At 37.1% G+C, this 19,210-nt stretch overlaps 1 protein-coding gene across 8 annotated transcripts in view; it reads left to right on the top strand.

Annotated features, from left to right (window-relative positions):
* The first annotated feature begins 317 nt into the window (after positions 1–317).
* The window catches only part of LOC113070197 (paired box protein Pax-6-like), a 19,045-nt gene continuing 152 nt past the window's right edge, over positions 318–19,210 (top strand). The window contains exons 1-15 of one of the 8 annotated variants that reach the window (XM_026243407.1): positions 318–690; positions 3,874–4,002; positions 4,147–4,296; positions 6,923–6,976; positions 7,783–7,806; positions 9,959–10,089; positions 10,444–10,485; positions 10,576–10,791; positions 11,046–11,211; positions 15,930–16,088; positions 16,278–16,360; positions 17,094–17,244; positions 17,334–17,446; positions 17,645–17,786; positions 18,490–19,210. The exon at positions 18,490–19,210 is cut by the window's right edge and continues 152 nt beyond it. In XM_026243407.1, coding sequence (XP_026099192.1) covers positions 4,284–4,296; positions 6,923–6,976; positions 7,783–7,806; positions 9,959–10,089; positions 10,444–10,485; positions 10,576–10,791; positions 11,046–11,211; positions 15,930–16,088; positions 16,278–16,360; positions 17,094–17,244; positions 17,334–17,446; positions 17,645–17,786; positions 18,490–18,575 — 1,380 coding nt within the window. In that variant the 5' untranslated portion in view covers positions 318–690; positions 3,874–4,002; positions 4,147–4,283 and the 3' untranslated portion in view covers positions 18,576–19,210. Of the gene's footprint in view, positions 691–3,873; positions 4,003–4,037; positions 4,297–6,628; positions 6,700–6,922; positions 6,977–7,782; positions 7,807–9,958; positions 10,090–10,443; positions 10,486–10,575; positions 10,792–11,045; positions 11,212–15,929; positions 16,089–16,277; positions 16,361–17,093; positions 17,245–17,333; positions 17,447–17,644; positions 17,787–18,489 lie in introns of those variants that run through there. The other 7 variants (XM_026243406.1, XM_026243410.1, XM_026243405.1 and 4 more) reach the window with 7 other exon arrangements.

Raw genomic sequence — 19,210 nt, 5'->3', positions numbered from 1 at the left:
TCACAGCAAAAAAAAGTGTTCATTTAAGCTTTTAAAGGAAGCTATAGGCTACAAAATAATAGGCTACCTCGCTAATTCAGTTGTTAAACTTAAAACAGACAAATGTATAAAGTGAGATGAACCTCAAAGAAACTACATAGGTTATATACAGTTTATAGGTTCTTAAATCCACTCATAACAGACAGCAGTTCCTTCAACTTCCCGGTTTGGGGAATGATAAATGGCGTCAATTGTGACGTGGGACGTCACTCTATCCAATCACTTGCCAGGTCGAGAAAGCTGATAGTGACTCGAGGACGTCTTTTTTTCTTTTCTTTTCTTTTTTTCTTTTTCTTTTTTTTTTTTAATTCCGAACCGCTTTTTAAAGTAAGAGGTATTTTCAACAAGACAACACATGACGTCCGTGGTTTGCGTGTATCGCAAGAAACACGAGGGCGAGTACAAAGTTGGACATGCTTTCATGCGTTAAATAGGCTAGTATTTTCACCACCACAAAGAGGGGTTACAGTCTCTCACAACTTCTCCCGTGGTTCCCTTTTCGGCTTGTTGGACTGGATATTATTTATTTCGGGACTAGTTTTGTGAAACGGATCCGGAGGGATTTTTTCTCGCTCATTTGGAAACGTGCCTCTTATAAAGAAATCACTTACATATGATCCACTAGCAGAACGGGCTATAACGTTTATTGAGGTAAGTTAGAAAAGTTCTAGATTTAAAACATTTTTTCACGAATGTTATGACAGGTTGTTGCGCTGAAATCATTTAGGTGTCTGTTAATCTCGAGCAGTAGGCTAAATATGACAGCCATGCAGAACTTTTCCCCCTCAAAACTATTCAACTAAATCAATTTATTATTCTTTCATACTTGATACACGCTTTGACAACATGCCAGTCAACTGCTTTGTGCAATGTTATTTCATTTAATTGTCTTATAAAGACATTTGTAAACAGGAAATCCTCACGAGGAATGTTTAAGTTGGGTTTTCTGCCAGACAATTTAAACATATACTCAGTTAAATAAGTTACAACTTCATAATAACGTTAATTATTATTATAATATGAGTTTTAATTATCACGCATTGGTAAAGCTTTATGTAGGCTAATGACTAAATAAACAAAATAAATTTGTTATTTTATGAATAGCCTACCTTCACCAGTAAGTTACAGAATACAATTAATGTCTAGCCTAGTATAAAAATACAAGTATTTACTAAAATTGATATGGCAATAATAAATAAAAAAATAATGTATGACTGCCACAAATTAAAAGCTATTTTTATATACACAAATATATTGATTTTCCAATACAATTTGGCCCATAAAGCGGAATTTGTGTATTTACATATTTGTAAAATAAATGTTTTAAGTAGCCTATAGCCTACAATCAATCGCTGCTATACAAATTGCACTATTCAGTACGGATATAAAACACAAATTAATTTTAAGATCAACATTCTCATTTGACCTGCAATGCATAAACTTTTGAATGGAGATTACAAAGGCAATAAAGTTATGCCACAACCGTCACTTTATCGAAATAACTTCATTCTTGCACTTTACACCTCTTTTCAGAAATCCATACTCAATAGCTAATTTTAAAATAAAATAAAAATAAAACATTAAGGCAGCAAAATATTTCTCCCGTACTGTACATCTCCTCTAACCAGCAAAATGCAGAACGGATATAACAATTAAAATGATCAGCCCACGACCATTTCTGTTTGTTATAGGCTACCTAATGAAAAGGAACAATGTATAACTTGCTTCTTTTGGATCATGGCGCCTAGAATTAGCCTACAAAGAAGGGCCCTTTGCCAAGCGCGGTGGTCGATGTCGCTGTGGGCAACCAAAAAAAAAAAAAAAAAAAACTTTGGCAGGTCCCCTCCCCCAGAACATGTTGACTGGATGTGGGGCTTGCACTAGCCATAACGATAAACTTTTCCCACATCGCCTTAATAAGGGCCAGTCTCACTCTCTCTCTACACGTCTCTCTCGCTCGCTCTGACGTCAGCTGCATTCAGTCCTGTCCCCGCCCCTTTTTATTAGTTTTTCTTTCTCTCCGTTAAAAACTTTTAGGGAGAGGAGAGGCACCGTCTATTTTGCCTAAGGGGAAATAGCGACAAGATTAGGGTCTTTTTCATGACCAATCACCAATGACTAATCCGAACTGTGCTAATTGATGGGAGGACTACAAGAGTTCATCCGTGTGAAAAGTCTGGAACTAGTCAAATATTTGATGTCGACCAGCCTTTTAAAAAGATTGTATCGTAAAAGGCCGCGATTTAACAAATATAGACGTCTTTGGTTTCCTACTATCTAAAATACTCTTAAAAAGTAAACGTTCTAATTAGAACCTAGATAGTTTTAAAGCCTGCTTTTATGCAATCTTCCATACACAACTTTTGTTTTTGAAAAACCTACAAACTAACGACACATTAAGAACTTTTAATCTCCACAAAACAACATAGCTAATATCGAAATGCCTTAAGATTATTTGCCGAACCTCCAAAAAAACATTGAAGTGTCTTTTTTTTTTTTTAAAGTGTCATGTTAAAACTGCTCTATTTTAAGGAAACCCGTCAATTAGCTTGCTAATATTTTAAATAGGATAGAATCGTTGAGCACAAACACACAGTAGCTACAACCTAAAAACAAACATTTGAATCCCAGTGCAGAAGCACAAACGTGTTGCATTTCCAATTGAACTTCCACCATCGGAGGATCCAGCAAAACTTTAAATGGGAAGCAGAAATATTAAACGGCGTGGCGGGGTCGCACCGCGGGACCCGAGATGACAGTGCATGACGGTCGCGCCAGCTCATTATCCGACTCCCATTCAAGCGGCCTTTCATTGCGATGCAGACTCTTTGGCAGTGTCGTTTGTTTCCTCATTGTGCTATAGTGGGGAATGCAATGGTTGTCAGAGCTCGCATTCACTTTCGCGATAGTTTATTGATGAGCTCCGACTTTTAGCACTTTTCACATGTCAAAACGAAGTCAAGTGTATGCAACCACAGCTTAATTTTATGCTCCGTGCGTCCCAAAACATTTTGTCTCTCTTTAAAGCTGTCCCACCATGCTATACCTCCCCCCTCCCCTCTCCATTTCTTGTATCCCAACCCGGAATCTATTCCACTCCAGTGAACGGGTGGAACACCCCAAGCTGCGAGTGCAGCGCATGTAACCTCGAACACAGGCGCGGAGGGGTTGCTTTGGAGTTTACCGAGGTGTGTGCTAATGTCCAAGCAATCAACAAATGTAGTTTAAGTGTCCGGCCATGGACGTAATGATATTTTCATTTCCCCCTTGGCAGCCCACGACACGGAGTTTCTTTTCCTCCCGCTGAAAAACGACAACAAATCACGCTATTAATGTAAATAGTATGGGGTCTCCCAACTGATCGTCGAGCGCGCGCCGTAAAGGGGGATGACATTCTCAGACACCAAGTCAACAATGACACGTGGAGAAAGTTTAGGCTAGGTTCAATCACAAGAATAGAGTAAACTGACACAATAATAACTAATAAGGGAGTAAAGTATAATTTTAAGCAATAAAGCAGGCCAACATTTAATTTTTTTATTTATATACAGATTTGCTTGTTTAATATTTGGCAACAAATAAGTACTGCCATGGCAATTCCCATTAAAGCACTATAGGTTAATCCAAGAGCATGCTTGTATGCCGAAAATAGATAAATAAATAAACACATTGCCATAGCACTTCCTGGTAGCCTACTTTTTTCCAAGTGTCTAGTCACACAGAGTTCAATAACGTGAACGCCCAAAGGCATTTCAATGGAAAAAAATATGGAGAGAATCATATGCTTATAAGAAGATTTGCTCTGCCCTGTTCCCCGCTCTGTCACCGGGGCAGGAGGAAGTGTTTTGCTGCGAGATGATGACAGAGGTCAGGCTCAGCTAATGGGCGACTGAAGAGGAGAGGAGGCGAGGCACAGACCAGGAACACACATTAATACACGAGTGCTATCACCAATCAGCATAGGTGCGCGCTCTCTCTCTCTCTCTCTCTCTCTCTCTCGCTCCCTCTCTTTCCCCGTCTCTCTCACTCACTCCCACAAGCGCACATTTTTCAGTCTCGCGCAGGCTTGACATCCCATTTTATTGTCAATCTCTGTTTCCTTCGCAGGGAATTAAAATTTTCCACCCGAGATCAGTTGGAAACTATAAAAGACAAACTGTCTGAGGACGATTTTTCAGAACTTCAGAGTCTTCTCCTTATTGTAAACGAAGTATATCAGCGAGGATACGAAGGTTGTTGGAACTATGCCTCAAAAAGGTAAGTTATAAGAGATTTTATTCTTTCGAGTAACTTGCACGCATATGCACCACTTGCAAGTAAAATTGCTAAATGTACACGCTGGCTTTTAAACATTATAAATAAAAACTAGTGGTTAGTAAATAATAATTATGAGAAACAATTAAAACAGAAGTTGTTTATAGCCTTGAGAAACTGTTTACCAAAACAAAAACTTCAACGAAAGCACGATACTGAAACAGAAAACTTAAAGCTGCACAGCCTCGTGGTGTCAAACTCTTATCATGGATTTTCACGGACGCTCTTTGCCTTTTTAAGCTTCAGCTATGTCGAGTTTTGTGCCAAGCAAAGATCGTATTTATGACAGAAGAGAGCAAAAAGTCACAGTAGGCCAAGACCGCGATCAGTCCTGAAAATGGGAACGCAATGACCCGATGCGGTGGAGTGTCAGGTTGAATCACACCATCACATTCAGCCGCGCGCGCCACCGCCAAATCGCACCGTGAACTTGGTGTTTTGCTTTTCAGTCAGGAAAACGGTGCCTTCTTTGTCACAAACGAATTATTAAAATGCATAATCACATTCATGTTTAAACTTCAAACTTAACAGCTAATTTACTCAATTTTGTTGTGAAGTTTGTATTAAAAAGGGACATAAATTATCGGGTTTTTTGGCATCTAATCTAAATCTATATGCATGAATTGTTTTATAAAAAATATTACATTAAACATAAACGTGATAAAAACGCAATTAAATGGAGTAAAATTAAATGCATTGCAGAGTCTCTATTTTGGATTTTACGTTGTCAGTACTTTGTAAGCTATATTACAGGATATATAGTTTTGTTGTAATATAAATCAGCACCGTTTTCAACTTTCTAAACTTTCACAAGTAGGCCTATCAACTTTCCGCAGAATATCAATAACGTAAATAAGTGTGCTTAATTAAGAGCCTTCATGTTGCACATTAGAACAAACAAAATTATGATTAGGCCTGTCAATTAAAGATAGCATTATTAAAATAGATTAACCAAAAAGATGAGTGCAGGCAGAAGACCTCAAATAGCCCACGTTAGAAAGAAATACGGAATGTTTTAGTTCGTAGGCCTATATAAAAAAGAATCATTGTATACAATTATTTATTTGAATACAATATATTGTTTTGATTTGTTGTAATTTATAGGGAAATCTGAGAAAATGTGAAGTGTTGCTTAAAATAACTATGAATAGATCTAAAGAGTTAAAAATATTTTTTAAAAGCAAAACTGTTAAATATAGCTTTTTAAAATACAGATGTTATTTCACAAAACACGTGCAAAGCTGGCTGGCGATTGGTGTATTTATTTGTTGCGGTGCACCGTAAACCGCGCACACAATCCATCTCCTCAAAAAGAAAAAAAGAAGAACAAATCAAAGCGCTGAGTATTTCTTCACTGGCCTCCTTTTCGGTAAATGTATTGAATGGGTTCTTTATTGCAATTGTCTTTTACCAATTGAGCGCCCCACTGCGCTGTTGTACATTTTTACAGCCTTTAACCACACATACCAGTAACACAATTACCTCCAGATACTTATAACAAGAAATTACTTTTCTATTTCGTGCAAAGAGACAAACAAAAAGGCATTGAGGTAACGGGCACCGGGTCACAATGAACTGCACTGGCTGTTGCGGGTGAACGGGGCTATGCTGGACCGGGTGTAGGAGGAGGAGGGGAAGGGGTCGCTTCCTTCAGCTCTTTATTTTCTGAGAGTTGTTGGTACGTTTAGTTGGAAGCGGTGTAGCTAGTTAGGGAGCCCGGGTTTTACTCTCTGGGTTTTGGTGTAGAGGGAGAAAGAACGCTATTGTTGAAATTCAGCGGGGCTTTGTAGGGGACCCCTCACCCCCTCCTGGCTTTACTTTTCTAACGCAGCCAGGCGAAGTAGACAGCGTGTGTCACCAGAACAGATTATCTGAACGAGAGGCCTTGTTCACAACATTTGAAGTTTTCTGATCATGAAGGTCAAGGGAAAGCAGATCTACAGGTCGATTTTTTTTTTGTATAATTATTATAATTACAATTATTATTATAATTATTATTATTATACTATTATTGTTATTCGAATAATCAATTAAAACTAAAACAAGAAAACGATTTTAACTATAAAAGACTGTTTTTTTATTAATCCGAAAAACAAATTAATTATTGTCCAATTTATTAGTCAAAAACACTATCTTAACAACAAAAAAAACTAATTACATTTAGCTATAATTGCTAAAAAAAACCACAATATATATATATATATTAGATTTAGCTATAATGCTAAATAAATAATTATGGATAGGTTTACTAATAAATTGTTTTGCTTTGTCCTAGGGATATTTTAATAAGTGAAGCAGATGAGAGTCTATAAATTGTTTTAAGTGGACAGTCAACTCTGTTTCCAGGCAAGTTTAAACCCGGGACATAAGTGTATTTGTTGGAGACAGTATTTTATTATTATTATTATTTTCTCACTTTTTGCAGCATGAATGCAAAAACTGTGAGGCTTTAGCCCACACAATTATTGTCCGTAACTTTCTTGTACACAAGTCAAACACAATGCACTGCAATACACTTGATTTAAAAATGTGAAACTGACCATTGTTGTTGGTTCTTTATGACTAATAGATTACTATAACCGGGCCACGTGGGAGTCTGGCGTCGCGTCCATGATGCAAAACAGTAAGTGGACTTCTTTTCTTTTTCTGAAATGCGTTTTTGTATACACACACACACACACACACACACAAGAAAAACGTGAGGGGCGTCTAGCCAGAAAAGCATTTGTTTTGGTATATTAGTGAAGGCAGTTTACACTGTAAGTCAGGGGTGCTGCCAATTTTTTTTGCCTGTCATTCATACAGCTCCCTCAAAAGTAGCTGAATACTATAGTAAGCTAAACTCGCTCAAGCCTGACTTTAACAAGTTTACATTTTATGGAACATCGTAGTTCATTATTTAAAATTCGTAAGGCTACATTTGAGAGAGCAAAAATTGCATTCCCAGTGAGAAATTCCTTAAATTGCGAAAAGAAACTCACATGGAACCCTGCATAGCTACACAACCTACTTAGAATGTCTTACCCATATGCTCTTTGCATAATTGTGTGTGTCTGTGTGTGTTAGAGAGAGAGAGGGAGAGAGAGAGGATGTTTCTGCTTGACTTGCTTTTAAATAATTGCTGAATTAATGTTAGCATCGGCGGCCAATCCACCTAGTCCATTAGCAGAAACGAAATTGACATTGCATGATTTGGATGGAATGTCTGTCATGTTTATGAAACACCGCGAGAGTGAAATAATAGACTGAGCTTTGATGCAACGTTGAGTGTCCTAGAGCATGAATAAATTACATGCGCGGATGTGTCTGTGTCTTTGAGATGTGCAAGGCCAACTTGCAAAACATATACTTTTAGTAATTTGTGGAAAGTACTGAGTAAGTTATGATTAAAATAAATGAGACATATTTTCTCTCTTAATGCTGGACAAGAGGTGTATGACATCTGTAACGAAGGTGTGTTGAATGCCATCCTCACTTCTAATGTTTTTATTGTTGTAAGTGCCAGTGTTTGCTCTGTCGTCATACTAACGACTGGTGTACTGTGTTAGTCACTAACGTTGACGTCCATTGATTATTTTTGTATGTGAAACACTTTGGAGTTTCAACGGAGCATTTAAATCTAGGTCAGTGGAAATGGGGCACATTACACTAGAGACATATATATAAAATTCATATTCCCACATTTAAAAACATTATTATTAAAAAGACATAAAATAATATGCATCGAAATAAGTTTCTCCTAAAAATTTTATTTTGATCTTTTTCTTCTTCTTATGGATAAATGGTGTTATTGTACACAAATGTTGATGTCTCGCGTGTATTACTAAAAATATATCATTCGGGTTAGGCCTTTGGTTGGTTTAAAGGTCACAGGCGACAATCCAAGCTTTGTGCTAATAACTCTTGTGTATATAGTGTGGAGCGTCCAAACTGACACCATATGTCTTCTGTATTAATTGATTAGAAACAGAGTAGGTACCGCACGCGCAATGATTGCCACTGGGCGAGACACACACCGTTCCCCGTGGGGAATTATAGAACGATTAAGATTTAACCTTTCAAGAGAAAGTTTGATTTTATATCCTAATCTGCGTGTTGGCGAGCTCAAATCAAGTGGCTGTATTTTAAAGCCATAAGGCATTGGATTTCAAAGCCAATAAATCTAATTGTGTCTATTACGTAGCAGGAAACACACACACACAAACATCAACAACGGATTGACTAATTCCTAATTGAACAGATATGTATTTTTTTTCCGGATTTATGTTAAGAGTGCTAGAAATATTATCAGAAATAATTCTCGGGTAGAATAAACCTTCAGTGTGCACAATAAAAATAAATCATTCATGCATAATTCAGATTTATATTTCGCTCTGCAGATTTATTATGCATAAACCTACAGAATAAAACAGCATCCCGCAGACTCGCTCCCAGTGCGTAAATATAGGCAAATGGAGGTTTGTCACTTGGTAAAAAAAAAATGTCACTTTTAATATATTAAGGGCGAGGCGCGCCCCCGTGAACGTACACGCGCACAGCCCCTGGCTACCTTAAAATTAAGCTTCCCTTAAAGGGGAAATGAGTAGAGTCCAATTTAGTCTGAGTGATATCCAAATGCAGACAGAAAGGGTCGTTTTATCATGCTACTATTTGTCGTGACGATGCGATTTTCAAAAGCAGAGCTATGTCATAAAGTGACATGCCTGCCACAAGTGCTCCAACTGATCTTTTCAATTAGCCTTCCATGCATGATCCAGGGCGACTTCCGCCTATTTCCAGAAATTAAGCTCAAACTTGACATGCAGCTAGCTTTATTTTAAAGACAAATGTCAGGCAGGCTCATCATATTTTCCCCCTCTTCTATATTTGGAGCTTATTTATTGCAAAGGAGCTTGTGCTCTTGGACTCAATTTAACGCGAGGCTTCGGAGGGAAGGGAGCTGAGAAGTAAAGCAAACTGGGAAGGCTGCTTTTCCGTTTTGGCTTCAGGTTTGGTGCCTTTGGTCTGCTTTTTACGGGCTTTTCCACATACAAAGTAACATAAGCCAGTTGCTTAGTTAGGAAATGCTGTGCTTTGGTTGTTTTTTTTTTTTTCTTTTATTGTTAAAGTTATTTTATTTAATGTTTGAGACTATGGTTTAAACATGGCAGCGTTTAAGAAGTTTTATTATAATGCCACAAATAGCATTACGCCATTTGATCCGTTTAAGGCTTTGCAAAGATGCGCAAATCTCAGCTCAGTGGGTTGGAGATGTTTTGCTCCAGATCATACGAGAGCGCTGACGCTTAATCAATGTTCTGCATGTGTAATTATATTACAATTGTGCATTAGGAGATTATGGTATTATGAGCACATCTGGAGAACTGTCCAAAACATATGGAACAGCAATAATAACCGGCTATGCTGATTTAAAAGCGATTTACTCCGAACATTGGGATTTGTTGACAATGCTCTTGTAATGCTTGACTCATTTTAGACAATCGCGACCTGAAAGCTTCTGTTGAAAACAGCTGTGATTTGATTCTGTTTTAATGGAGTGAGTATTTTGAGGCTGGTGCGTTAAATGCTTGGTGTTTTACAACGGGATCTTACCTTCTTTTTTAAGGTCACAGTGGAGTGAACCAGCTCGGCGGTGTGTTCGTCAACGGCAGACCGTTGCCAGACTCCACGAGACAGAAAATAGTTGAACTCGCTCACAGTGGCGCGCGGCCGTGTGACATATCCCGGATTCTGCAGGTGATGAGAATGCATCTTTTCCGTCCATGTGAACTCTTCACCAAAAATGGAAATATTTTGGTTTTATTTCACATGTGTGCTGTTTCAAACTTCATTTTCCCAGCTGTTTTTTTTTTAATCAATAATATTATTTTCCTTGCATTATTAATGCCAGCGACCAACGAGAATTCATTTCAGATTTCATTTTGGAATGCATAAACGGTGGTCTTGAGGAATGGATCGAAGCACTTCAATTTTTTCCCCCATTTGGCAATTTTTTTAAAATTGGCGACCGAAATGCATTTTAAAGAGTGCATAATTTCTCGTACCACTGAAGACATATTTTTCGTGTTAAAGGTATCTCTTGTGTTATAGACCCATGCTGATGCAAAAGTCCAAGTGCTGGACAATGAAAACGTAAGCTTATCATTGCTTCCAGCACACACTTAACATTTCACACTAGTTTTAAATAATGTATGTGAATTGTTTCTTTTGTTTTCTGTCTAGGTGTCGAACGGCTGCGTGAGTAAAATCTTGGGTAGATACTATGAAACGGGCTCCATCAGACCCAGGGCGATCGGAGGAAGTAAACCAAGAGTAGCGACCCCCGAGGTGGTCGGCAAAATTGCCCAGTACAAGAGGGAGTGTCCGTCAATCTTCGCGTGGGAAATCCGAGACAGGCTGCTATCAGAGGGGGTCTGCACAAACGATAATATACCCAGTGTAAGTTCATTCAGAGAAGTTAATGCGTAATGCATTGTTTAAAAGCATGCACTAATGACCTTGAACATTCCCCAACACCGGCCTTCCCCGGACGCTGCTGTAATCTTCACTATACCAAAGTAGAATGCAACGCGATGTAATGCTCTGGCATGTAGGCCTGTGCAGAAATGGGGCCAATCGTTCCAAAAGACAACATGCCACATCGCGGATGCGCTCTTTAATTAATGTGCCGCATCTTTGGGTTCGTCTTTCAGGTGTCATCGATAAACAGAGTACTGCGCAACCTGGCTAGCGAAAAGCAACAGATGGGAGCAGATGGCATGTATGAAAAGCTGAGGATGCTGAACGGTCAGACCGGCACGTGGGGGACCCGGCCGGGCTGGTACCCCGGAACCTCGGTGCCAGGACAGCCCAATCAAGGTATGGCTATTTTAATTATGAAAAGGGCATTGTATTACCTAAATATGTTATTTTGCAACCTGGAGTAAATTGTAATTAATTAAAATATAAAGAGATAAAACAATTCCCAGAATAATACATTTTTTATTCAATGTACTTTTAAGTATTAAGATAGAATTAAATAAAATATTAAAATATTAAATAGACAATTAAATTATATGCATGCTACACGGAGCTTAATTTACTGTTATAACAGCCTATCAATAATTGAATGACGCTTGAATTATAGGCTAAATTATATGCAGTGACTCTAATAATGAAATAAAAATTAAGAATAATAATGTGAGTTGCAGTCCACCTTTACAGTTCTTTAAGAACGCGGCATAGAAATAAACAAGGATTCCCCGAACAAAATATGTTTCTGTCACACAGAAACATGTGTTATGGGAACAGCTCTGTCGCTATGTAATAGCTCATTAGAAAACGTTTTGTTTCTCATTAAGGCGACAGAAATACGCCTTTAGTTGGAGGAGACAGCTGTGGAAATGTTCCACCGGAGACACGCTGGACATGATATGGCAACGTCTGACAATTAGACTTGTCAAGGCGCTAGCTACACAGATAAAGTGACAGGCATATACAAATATATGACACATAGAGAATTAATGTCTGTATATAATATCGGCCTGTCAAATCATTGACTGGTTTACAGCAATTTAATAAACAAACGTGTTTTATGCAAAGAGGAGTAGCCCATAACTGAGCTAATCACATTATATAATATTCAGCATGTTTTTATGAATAGATTTAGACACATTTAACTATAGGCTACTTAAAGTGCAGTGCATAATACGCATATATGGATTAATTTGAGTTCGCATGCCATGTTGCCTATATATATTTAATAATTTATTGACAAGCGGCATCGTACGCACCATGTTTGAGGAGAAAACTTATAATAAAGTGCTTATTTAATACTTGTGAATTAATTGCCGGCACTCTTAAGCATCTCATTTTTGATTTGTCTCAACAAATATAAAAGAAAGAAAAAACAATATATATATATATATATATATATATATATATATATATATATATATATATATATATATATATTAGCAAACCTATTTAGGCATATAGAATTTTCATTCACTATCGTTTAGAAGTTCGCTCCCAAAGTAGGATATTAGGCAGGGTGAGACAAATATGGTCGCCATCTGATGAATGTCACGCAACACTGAATAAAATAGCGGATTCATCTGGGCTGACAGGACGCTAAAGGAGACAACTCATTCAGAGGACTCGTAGTAGCCCCTCCCTCCGCCAGAGGCTCGGGGTGCTAAAGCCGTCTAAAGGATTTGGACACTTTCCTTTTTCCAAAGGTCCTCATCAAGGCCTCCACAGCTGAAAGATGCCGCGGTTGTTTTGCTACCTTTTTGCTTGCCTTCCGCCTCACCGGTTACGACAACGCCCAAATAAGGAACGACTTTATTTCCCACCGCCTTTGTCAGAGAAAACAAATCCGAAATCTGGCGACAGTTGGTCAGGCTTTTGAGAACAGGCCACACATTCGGATTAGCTCTTGAAAAGTGGGGATACTAAACACAAAGACCTTTTAAAACTTTCTTAGAACATAGAAATGCACTGTCTTTGAAAAATAAAGAAACTTGAAGGAAAAAATAAAAGTTAGACTATTAATATCTAGTGATCCTCAAATCTGGCTCGCGAGATCCACTTTCCTGCGAAGTTCAGCTCTAACCCTAATCAAACACGCATGAGTTTGCTAATCAGTGTCTTCAGGATCATTAGAAAATCACAGGCAGGTGTGTTTAATTAGAGTCGGAACTAAACTCTGCAGGAAACTGGATCTCACGAGCCAGATTTGAGGATCACTATCTAGTCTAATATTTCACACTATGCCAATGAGTAGTTGAGTAACCATGTCAAATTTACATAATATTACTAAAAAGTAATTTTGGACTGTACTTTTTCCAGTTCACTCTAAAAAATGCTTGGGTTGTTTCAATCCAACTTTGAGTCAAATATGGACTAATCCAATGTTTGGGTTAAAAACTTAATTAAAAATGTAACCCAGTGGTTGGGTTAGTCCATATTTGACCCAATCTTGGGTTGAAACAACCCAGCATTTTATATGCATGTTATTAGCTCCATTTTAGTTTCTAATTAAATTATTAAATTAAAATTAAATGTATGCATTTAGCAGACGCTTTTATCCAAAGCGACTTACAGTGCACCAGGCTATACATTTTTACCTATCATGCGTTTTATTCTGGATCAGCTGTAGCCTAACCTGTATGGAGCCAAAAAACAAAACAACAACAAAACAGATAATTTGCTCGATAAGTCCCAATTTAAAAATTAAACAGTAAGCTAACATATATATGAGCAATATATGATTTTGCATTTATACAATAGTTGGACGACACAAGTGTGTAAATAGCCTACATATGAAACAACTAGCCTATTGAGTCTTTAAAAACCCTCTTTTGTTTCCTGGGTTAAATCTCAAGTAAAGTTTTCTGAGCCCAAGCCTCCATAACTAATTAAAAAACGTCACTTTAGAACTAGTAGCGATGTAGAGTAGAATATTATAAGAGAGATGGACTGAGCGAGTGTGATTACCTGCATCTGATACAGCATTCAATCTTCAGTTCAGTCTCGTATTCACAATAAAACATTACTTTGATTGTCCTCTTATGAAAGTGATATATTTGTCCGAGTTCCGATGACAGCGCTGCTCAGTGTGTTTGTTGCCTGAGTCTTACAAGGTGTTTTTGAAAAAGTTAAATTAACTTTGTTTACAACCTTGTTTTAGTCTCTTTCAATATAAAAGTCCTTACTGCTGAGTCATAAAAACAGTCTCTTGTCACCATCTCATGGCAGAACAATGTAGGCTAACTAAAATCACCATCAGGAACACACCCAAAACTAAATACTGATGTTATTTATATTAAATACTATTTATTGAATAACAATATTTAATAAACAACAACACTCATCATAAACATTGCTAGGCAATTCAGTCAAAAGCAACATAGGTTGCGCTGTGATATACAGTATAGTTAGGCTATATAAAATATAATGTGATGAGATTTTGCCTTTAGCCAAAATTATTTGCTCTGGAACAAATAATAGATAAATGAGACCAAAGACTGCCGTTAGATTTACCCAAAACGAATTATATCTCATGTTTAATCACTTAGTCAAAATACAGAAGAACTGGCCGAGACGAGGCTGCTCTCAGCGGGTTCATGAGCGATGAACGGCCGCTGATGCCCTGGAGCTCATATCTCTGAAAACGTTGAAGCAAATATTCAAATAAGCCTTATCTTTTTTAGCAAACTGCATATTTGAAGTATAACAAATACATCATTGCCTAAAAACCCTTAAAACTACATTTTGTGACACAAAATAGTATTCTTTATACAATTTTAGTGGATTTAGCCTATTTATATATATAAAAAAGATCTCCCCCTCTCTCTCTAATATATAACATATAATATATGTTTATTAATATTATTATTTTTAATTGGGCTCAATAAGTTACCTATTGTAAAACAGGCTCTGTGTTTTCCAACTGGACACAAATGTGATGTTTACAGGTGCTATGAGCGTTATTTAATACATTCATAATATACCTTTTTAATATTATATATTCCAAATTATGACAGGTTGTATATGTATATGAGAGGTTGACAGGTTGCCTTCTATAGGACCAAAATAATCTTTTAAAGGGTCATCTGGATGGTCATGTGACTATTTATACCACAACCAGTTTCAAAGTCCAAACTGTTTGGGGTTTCATTATTACCTCACAACACTCAAAATATCCACTTGCTAGACTTTTAAAACTTCAAATAAAACGTTTTAATCTCAAATGTATCTGGTGAGATGAAATAGGATGATTATGCACTGGTGCCCAACAACACAGCAGGTTTAAAGCTTATCGACTCTGAGCTGGTCTGTGACAAACAAGAGCCTTCGTATTTAGATGTCTCATTCATGGTGGCCATCTCTTTTTCTTTCTGCGCCTATAAGAAGGTATAAATCCTAACTGAGGTTGAATGGGCCGGCCCCAGGGACAGTGATTAATGACAGTAGAGCATAAAGGTTAACACACCGAGCTGAGAAGTCTGTTGACTGGAATCCTCGTGCTACAATGACTGCTGGAGAGAATCCTTTTGTCGCCTCATCCAATTGTGTCCTCAAAATTCAACCCACGAAAGTTTGCCATCCGTCCTCCCAGCGAGTATTTAAGAGTTACCCTTACTCTCCCGCATTGTGTGGCTGTGAAAGCATCCCTCTCCTATTCAAGTATTGGTGGTCACCTCAATAGCTCTGCAAATGCCCATATGGTGGCCATAGGCTAATTGAAGAACTCGGGAATGAAAAGGAGGGAGAGGGTGTTTGGTTTTTAAAAAAAACATTTCAGAGGATCTGAAAAGGTTTCTGGGGCATTTTACCGCATTTCTGTAAAGCCATCAAGCTCGTCAGCCTTTGTGACTTGATACTGAAAGATCTAAGTGAGCGTGCTCTTAATGTATAAACATCGTAGATGGCAATAGCCTACAAAATGCTCCAGTAATTTTTTAATAAATTCTTCCAACCTAAATATGACAGGCAAACCATAATATACCTTAATTACAGCTAAGAGTCCAAACAGAGAATGAGAAGTGTGAATAAACCGCACAAACTTACATTTCATATTTCCTTTCCAGACGGCTGCCAGCAGTCAGATGGAGGCGGTGAGAACACAAACTCAATAAGCTCCAATGGAGAGGATTCAGATGAGACCCAAATGAGGCTTCAGCTAAAAAGAAAACTCCAAAGAAATCGCACATCTTTCACACAAGAACAAATAGAAGCACTTGAAAAAGGTAAACATGAAGATTAGCACTGATATTAAAGCATATATAGACTACCTACAACAAAACAGTTACATTTTTATAAACTTTTATACTTAAATTACTGCATGCTCTGCATGACATTTAAGCATTTCCCTTGTGTAACTGCACAGAAAATGATTTTTTTTAAACTCATGACTTATTTTATAATGTTTCCACCAGAGTTTGAGAGAACGCACTATCCTGACGTTTTCGCACGAGAGAGACTAGCTGCAAAAATAGATTTACCAGAGGCAAGAATACAGGTGAGCGAAAACACTAAAAATAGGATAAACAGAGATAAAAATGGGTACATTTCATAATAATTTGTCATAATTTTTCTTGCAATTTTTATTGGCTGCTTGACTCACAGTAAAAAAGAAAAGGAAAGTGCAAGGCAGAAAAGTGAAAAACTATTTTTTAAAGAAAATATGTATGGCTCATTTTGCACTACACAGATTTTTGTCCAGTCAAATGTTCTCTATGAGAATGTCCTGTCAACGGTATCCACGACCAATTCGTACGTATTTTACGAGGTGGCTTATTCGTACGAATTTGTATGACCTCACTCATACGAATTTGTACGACCTCACTCATATGATTTTATATGATTTGTCTAAACCCTAGTGACGGTTAAGTTTAGGTCATTCGTACAAATTCATACGAATTGTGCAAATCGTAAAATACGTACGATTTTGCAAAAATCATATGAATTTGGACGAGTGTGGTCGTACGAATTTGTACGAATTGCCGTGAGATCGGGTTGGTCCTGCTCACTGAAACCACCTGCAAAAAAAATGAAAACGAACTTGGAAATACACCTGCAAGGATATGAAAACTGCCGTCAATTGATTTTATGGAGTTTTAAATAGCTGAGGATCTAAAGGGAAATATATTTCATAGAAAAGTTTCCCAGTTCTTCTTCATCCTGCTAGATACTGATTGTTCAAACATTGTTTTAAAATGTCTTTGATAACTAACTAAAGTATGTCCTTCCAGGTATGGTTTTCGAACAGAAGAGCAAAATGGAGGAGGGAGGAAAAGTTAAGAAATCAAAGAAGACAAGCCACAAACTCTTCGAGTCACATACCCATCAGTAGCAGCTTCAGCACTAGTGTTTATCAGCCAATCCCTCAGCCCACAACGCCAGGTAAAGCCTCTACAATGTACACATTGGTCCTTTACAAGAGCCATAAGAAAATAATGTTTGAACATTCTTTTTTTTTTTTTTTTTTACAGTATCCTTCACATCAGGCTCTATGTTGGGAAGATCAGACACAGCCCTCACAAACACATACAGCGCCCTGCCACCAATGCCAAGTTTCACCATGGCTAACAACCTTCCTATGCAAGTATGTCCACATTTGTCAGTTTAGTGCCTCACACTGTAATATACTCTTCATACGCTTGTCTTAGTGTTTCATAGGATTATTAATTTGAAATTTCCGAGCACTGTAAAACCTTATGCAACTACAGCATACAGGTCTGTAGGGATGTTTCTATTTAAGGCTGTGTTGCTGACAGGTCTGCCATTTTTACCCCTTCCACAGCCCAGCCAGACCTCATCCTACTCCTGCATGTTGCCCACTAGTCCTACGGTGAATGGGCGGAGCTATGACACATACACCCCACCGCACATGCAAGCACATATGAACAGCCAATCAATGGCCCCCTCAGGCACAGCCTCAACGGGTAAGAGTTTATTCCTATACTAAAAATAAAAGAAAAATTTATGTTCTTTTATTAAACATTTTAATAAATGTTTTTACACAACATTTTGTAATAAAAATGAATACAAATATTATTTTGTATTATTTATACATACACACACACACACACACACACACACACACACACACACACACATATATATATATATATATATATATATATATATATATATATATATATATATATAATGCTCTAAAGTCAAACGTGGCCAACAATAAGCTTCAGTGTTTTTTGAAATGTATTACATTTTTTTATTAAATATATCTTAATATTGAATTTTTAAAAAAATCTTTTATAACAATATATTTAAAAAAAAAGTATATAAAATGTATGAAATAATGAAATGTTTCTTTTATATTTTAGTTTCATTAAAATTATTAACTCTGAAGTCACATGTGACAACTTTTTTTCTGAAATGTATTTATATTTTAATTAATTTATTTATTTAACATTTATTTTTATTTAAAATCTCTTTCATAATTACAGTATATATATATATATATATATATATATATATATATATATATATATATATATATATATATATATATATACACACACACACACACACACACACACACTGTATATACGTTTATTTTATTCATTTTTATACATGCTCTGAATGACAAGCCTAAATATTTCTGCATTCCCACCTCCGTGCTAGGTCTAATCTCGCCTGGAGTTTCTGTACCAGTCCAAGTACCAGGCAGTGAGCCAGACATGTCGCAGTACTGGCCCAGATTACAGTGAGAAAAAGTCATACGAGGGCAAAAAAGAAAAAGAGGAAAAAAAGAGCGAGAAGCTTCTCCACCTCCTGATGTCTTTCGGCTTCAAGGCAGGGCTGTTCAGCAGTATTTTACTATGGAAGGAAAGGAGGAGACTCTAAAGGACCTTTTTGTACGGGGATTGTGCCACTTCTCTATCATTCTTTGACACAAAGACTTGAAGAATAAAAGAGAACAGACTTCTGTAAAGTGCCCGGTGTTATATCGTAAAATGGAAAAAGAAAAAAATCTCTGCTTTTCAGTTTCCAACCCAAGTCATTTTGATGTTTTTGTACATGTAATGGCCAGTTGTATCTTAAGACAAAAAACAACAAACAAAAAGGAAAAACAAAATTGAACAACCGTGGATGGACTGTCAAACCAAGTTGGTCTTACATCGGTGAAGAGGAAGATCATTCGTGCAGGCTTATTCTTCATTCTTTTTTCTTCATCAGCTGATATCAAGAACTCCCCATTTCCGTTTCAGATGTGGACATGTAGAAACAAATGATATCTGTATCATTTCAAAACAAAAAAAAAGCAAATTTAAAGGAAGCCAATCCAGAATTTGTCTTCCAAAGCTTGCAGACAAGAGTAAGCTACTTGTTGATCATGGTGACT

Source organism: Carassius auratus, unplaced genomic scaffold (assembly GCF_003368295.1).
Source record: "Carassius auratus strain Wakin unplaced genomic scaffold, ASM336829v1 scaf_tig00003436, whole genome shotgun sequence".
NCBI lineage: Eukaryota > Metazoa > Chordata > Actinopteri > Cypriniformes > Cyprinidae > Carassius > Carassius auratus.
This window is presented reverse-complemented; position numbering and strand designations above follow the sequence as displayed.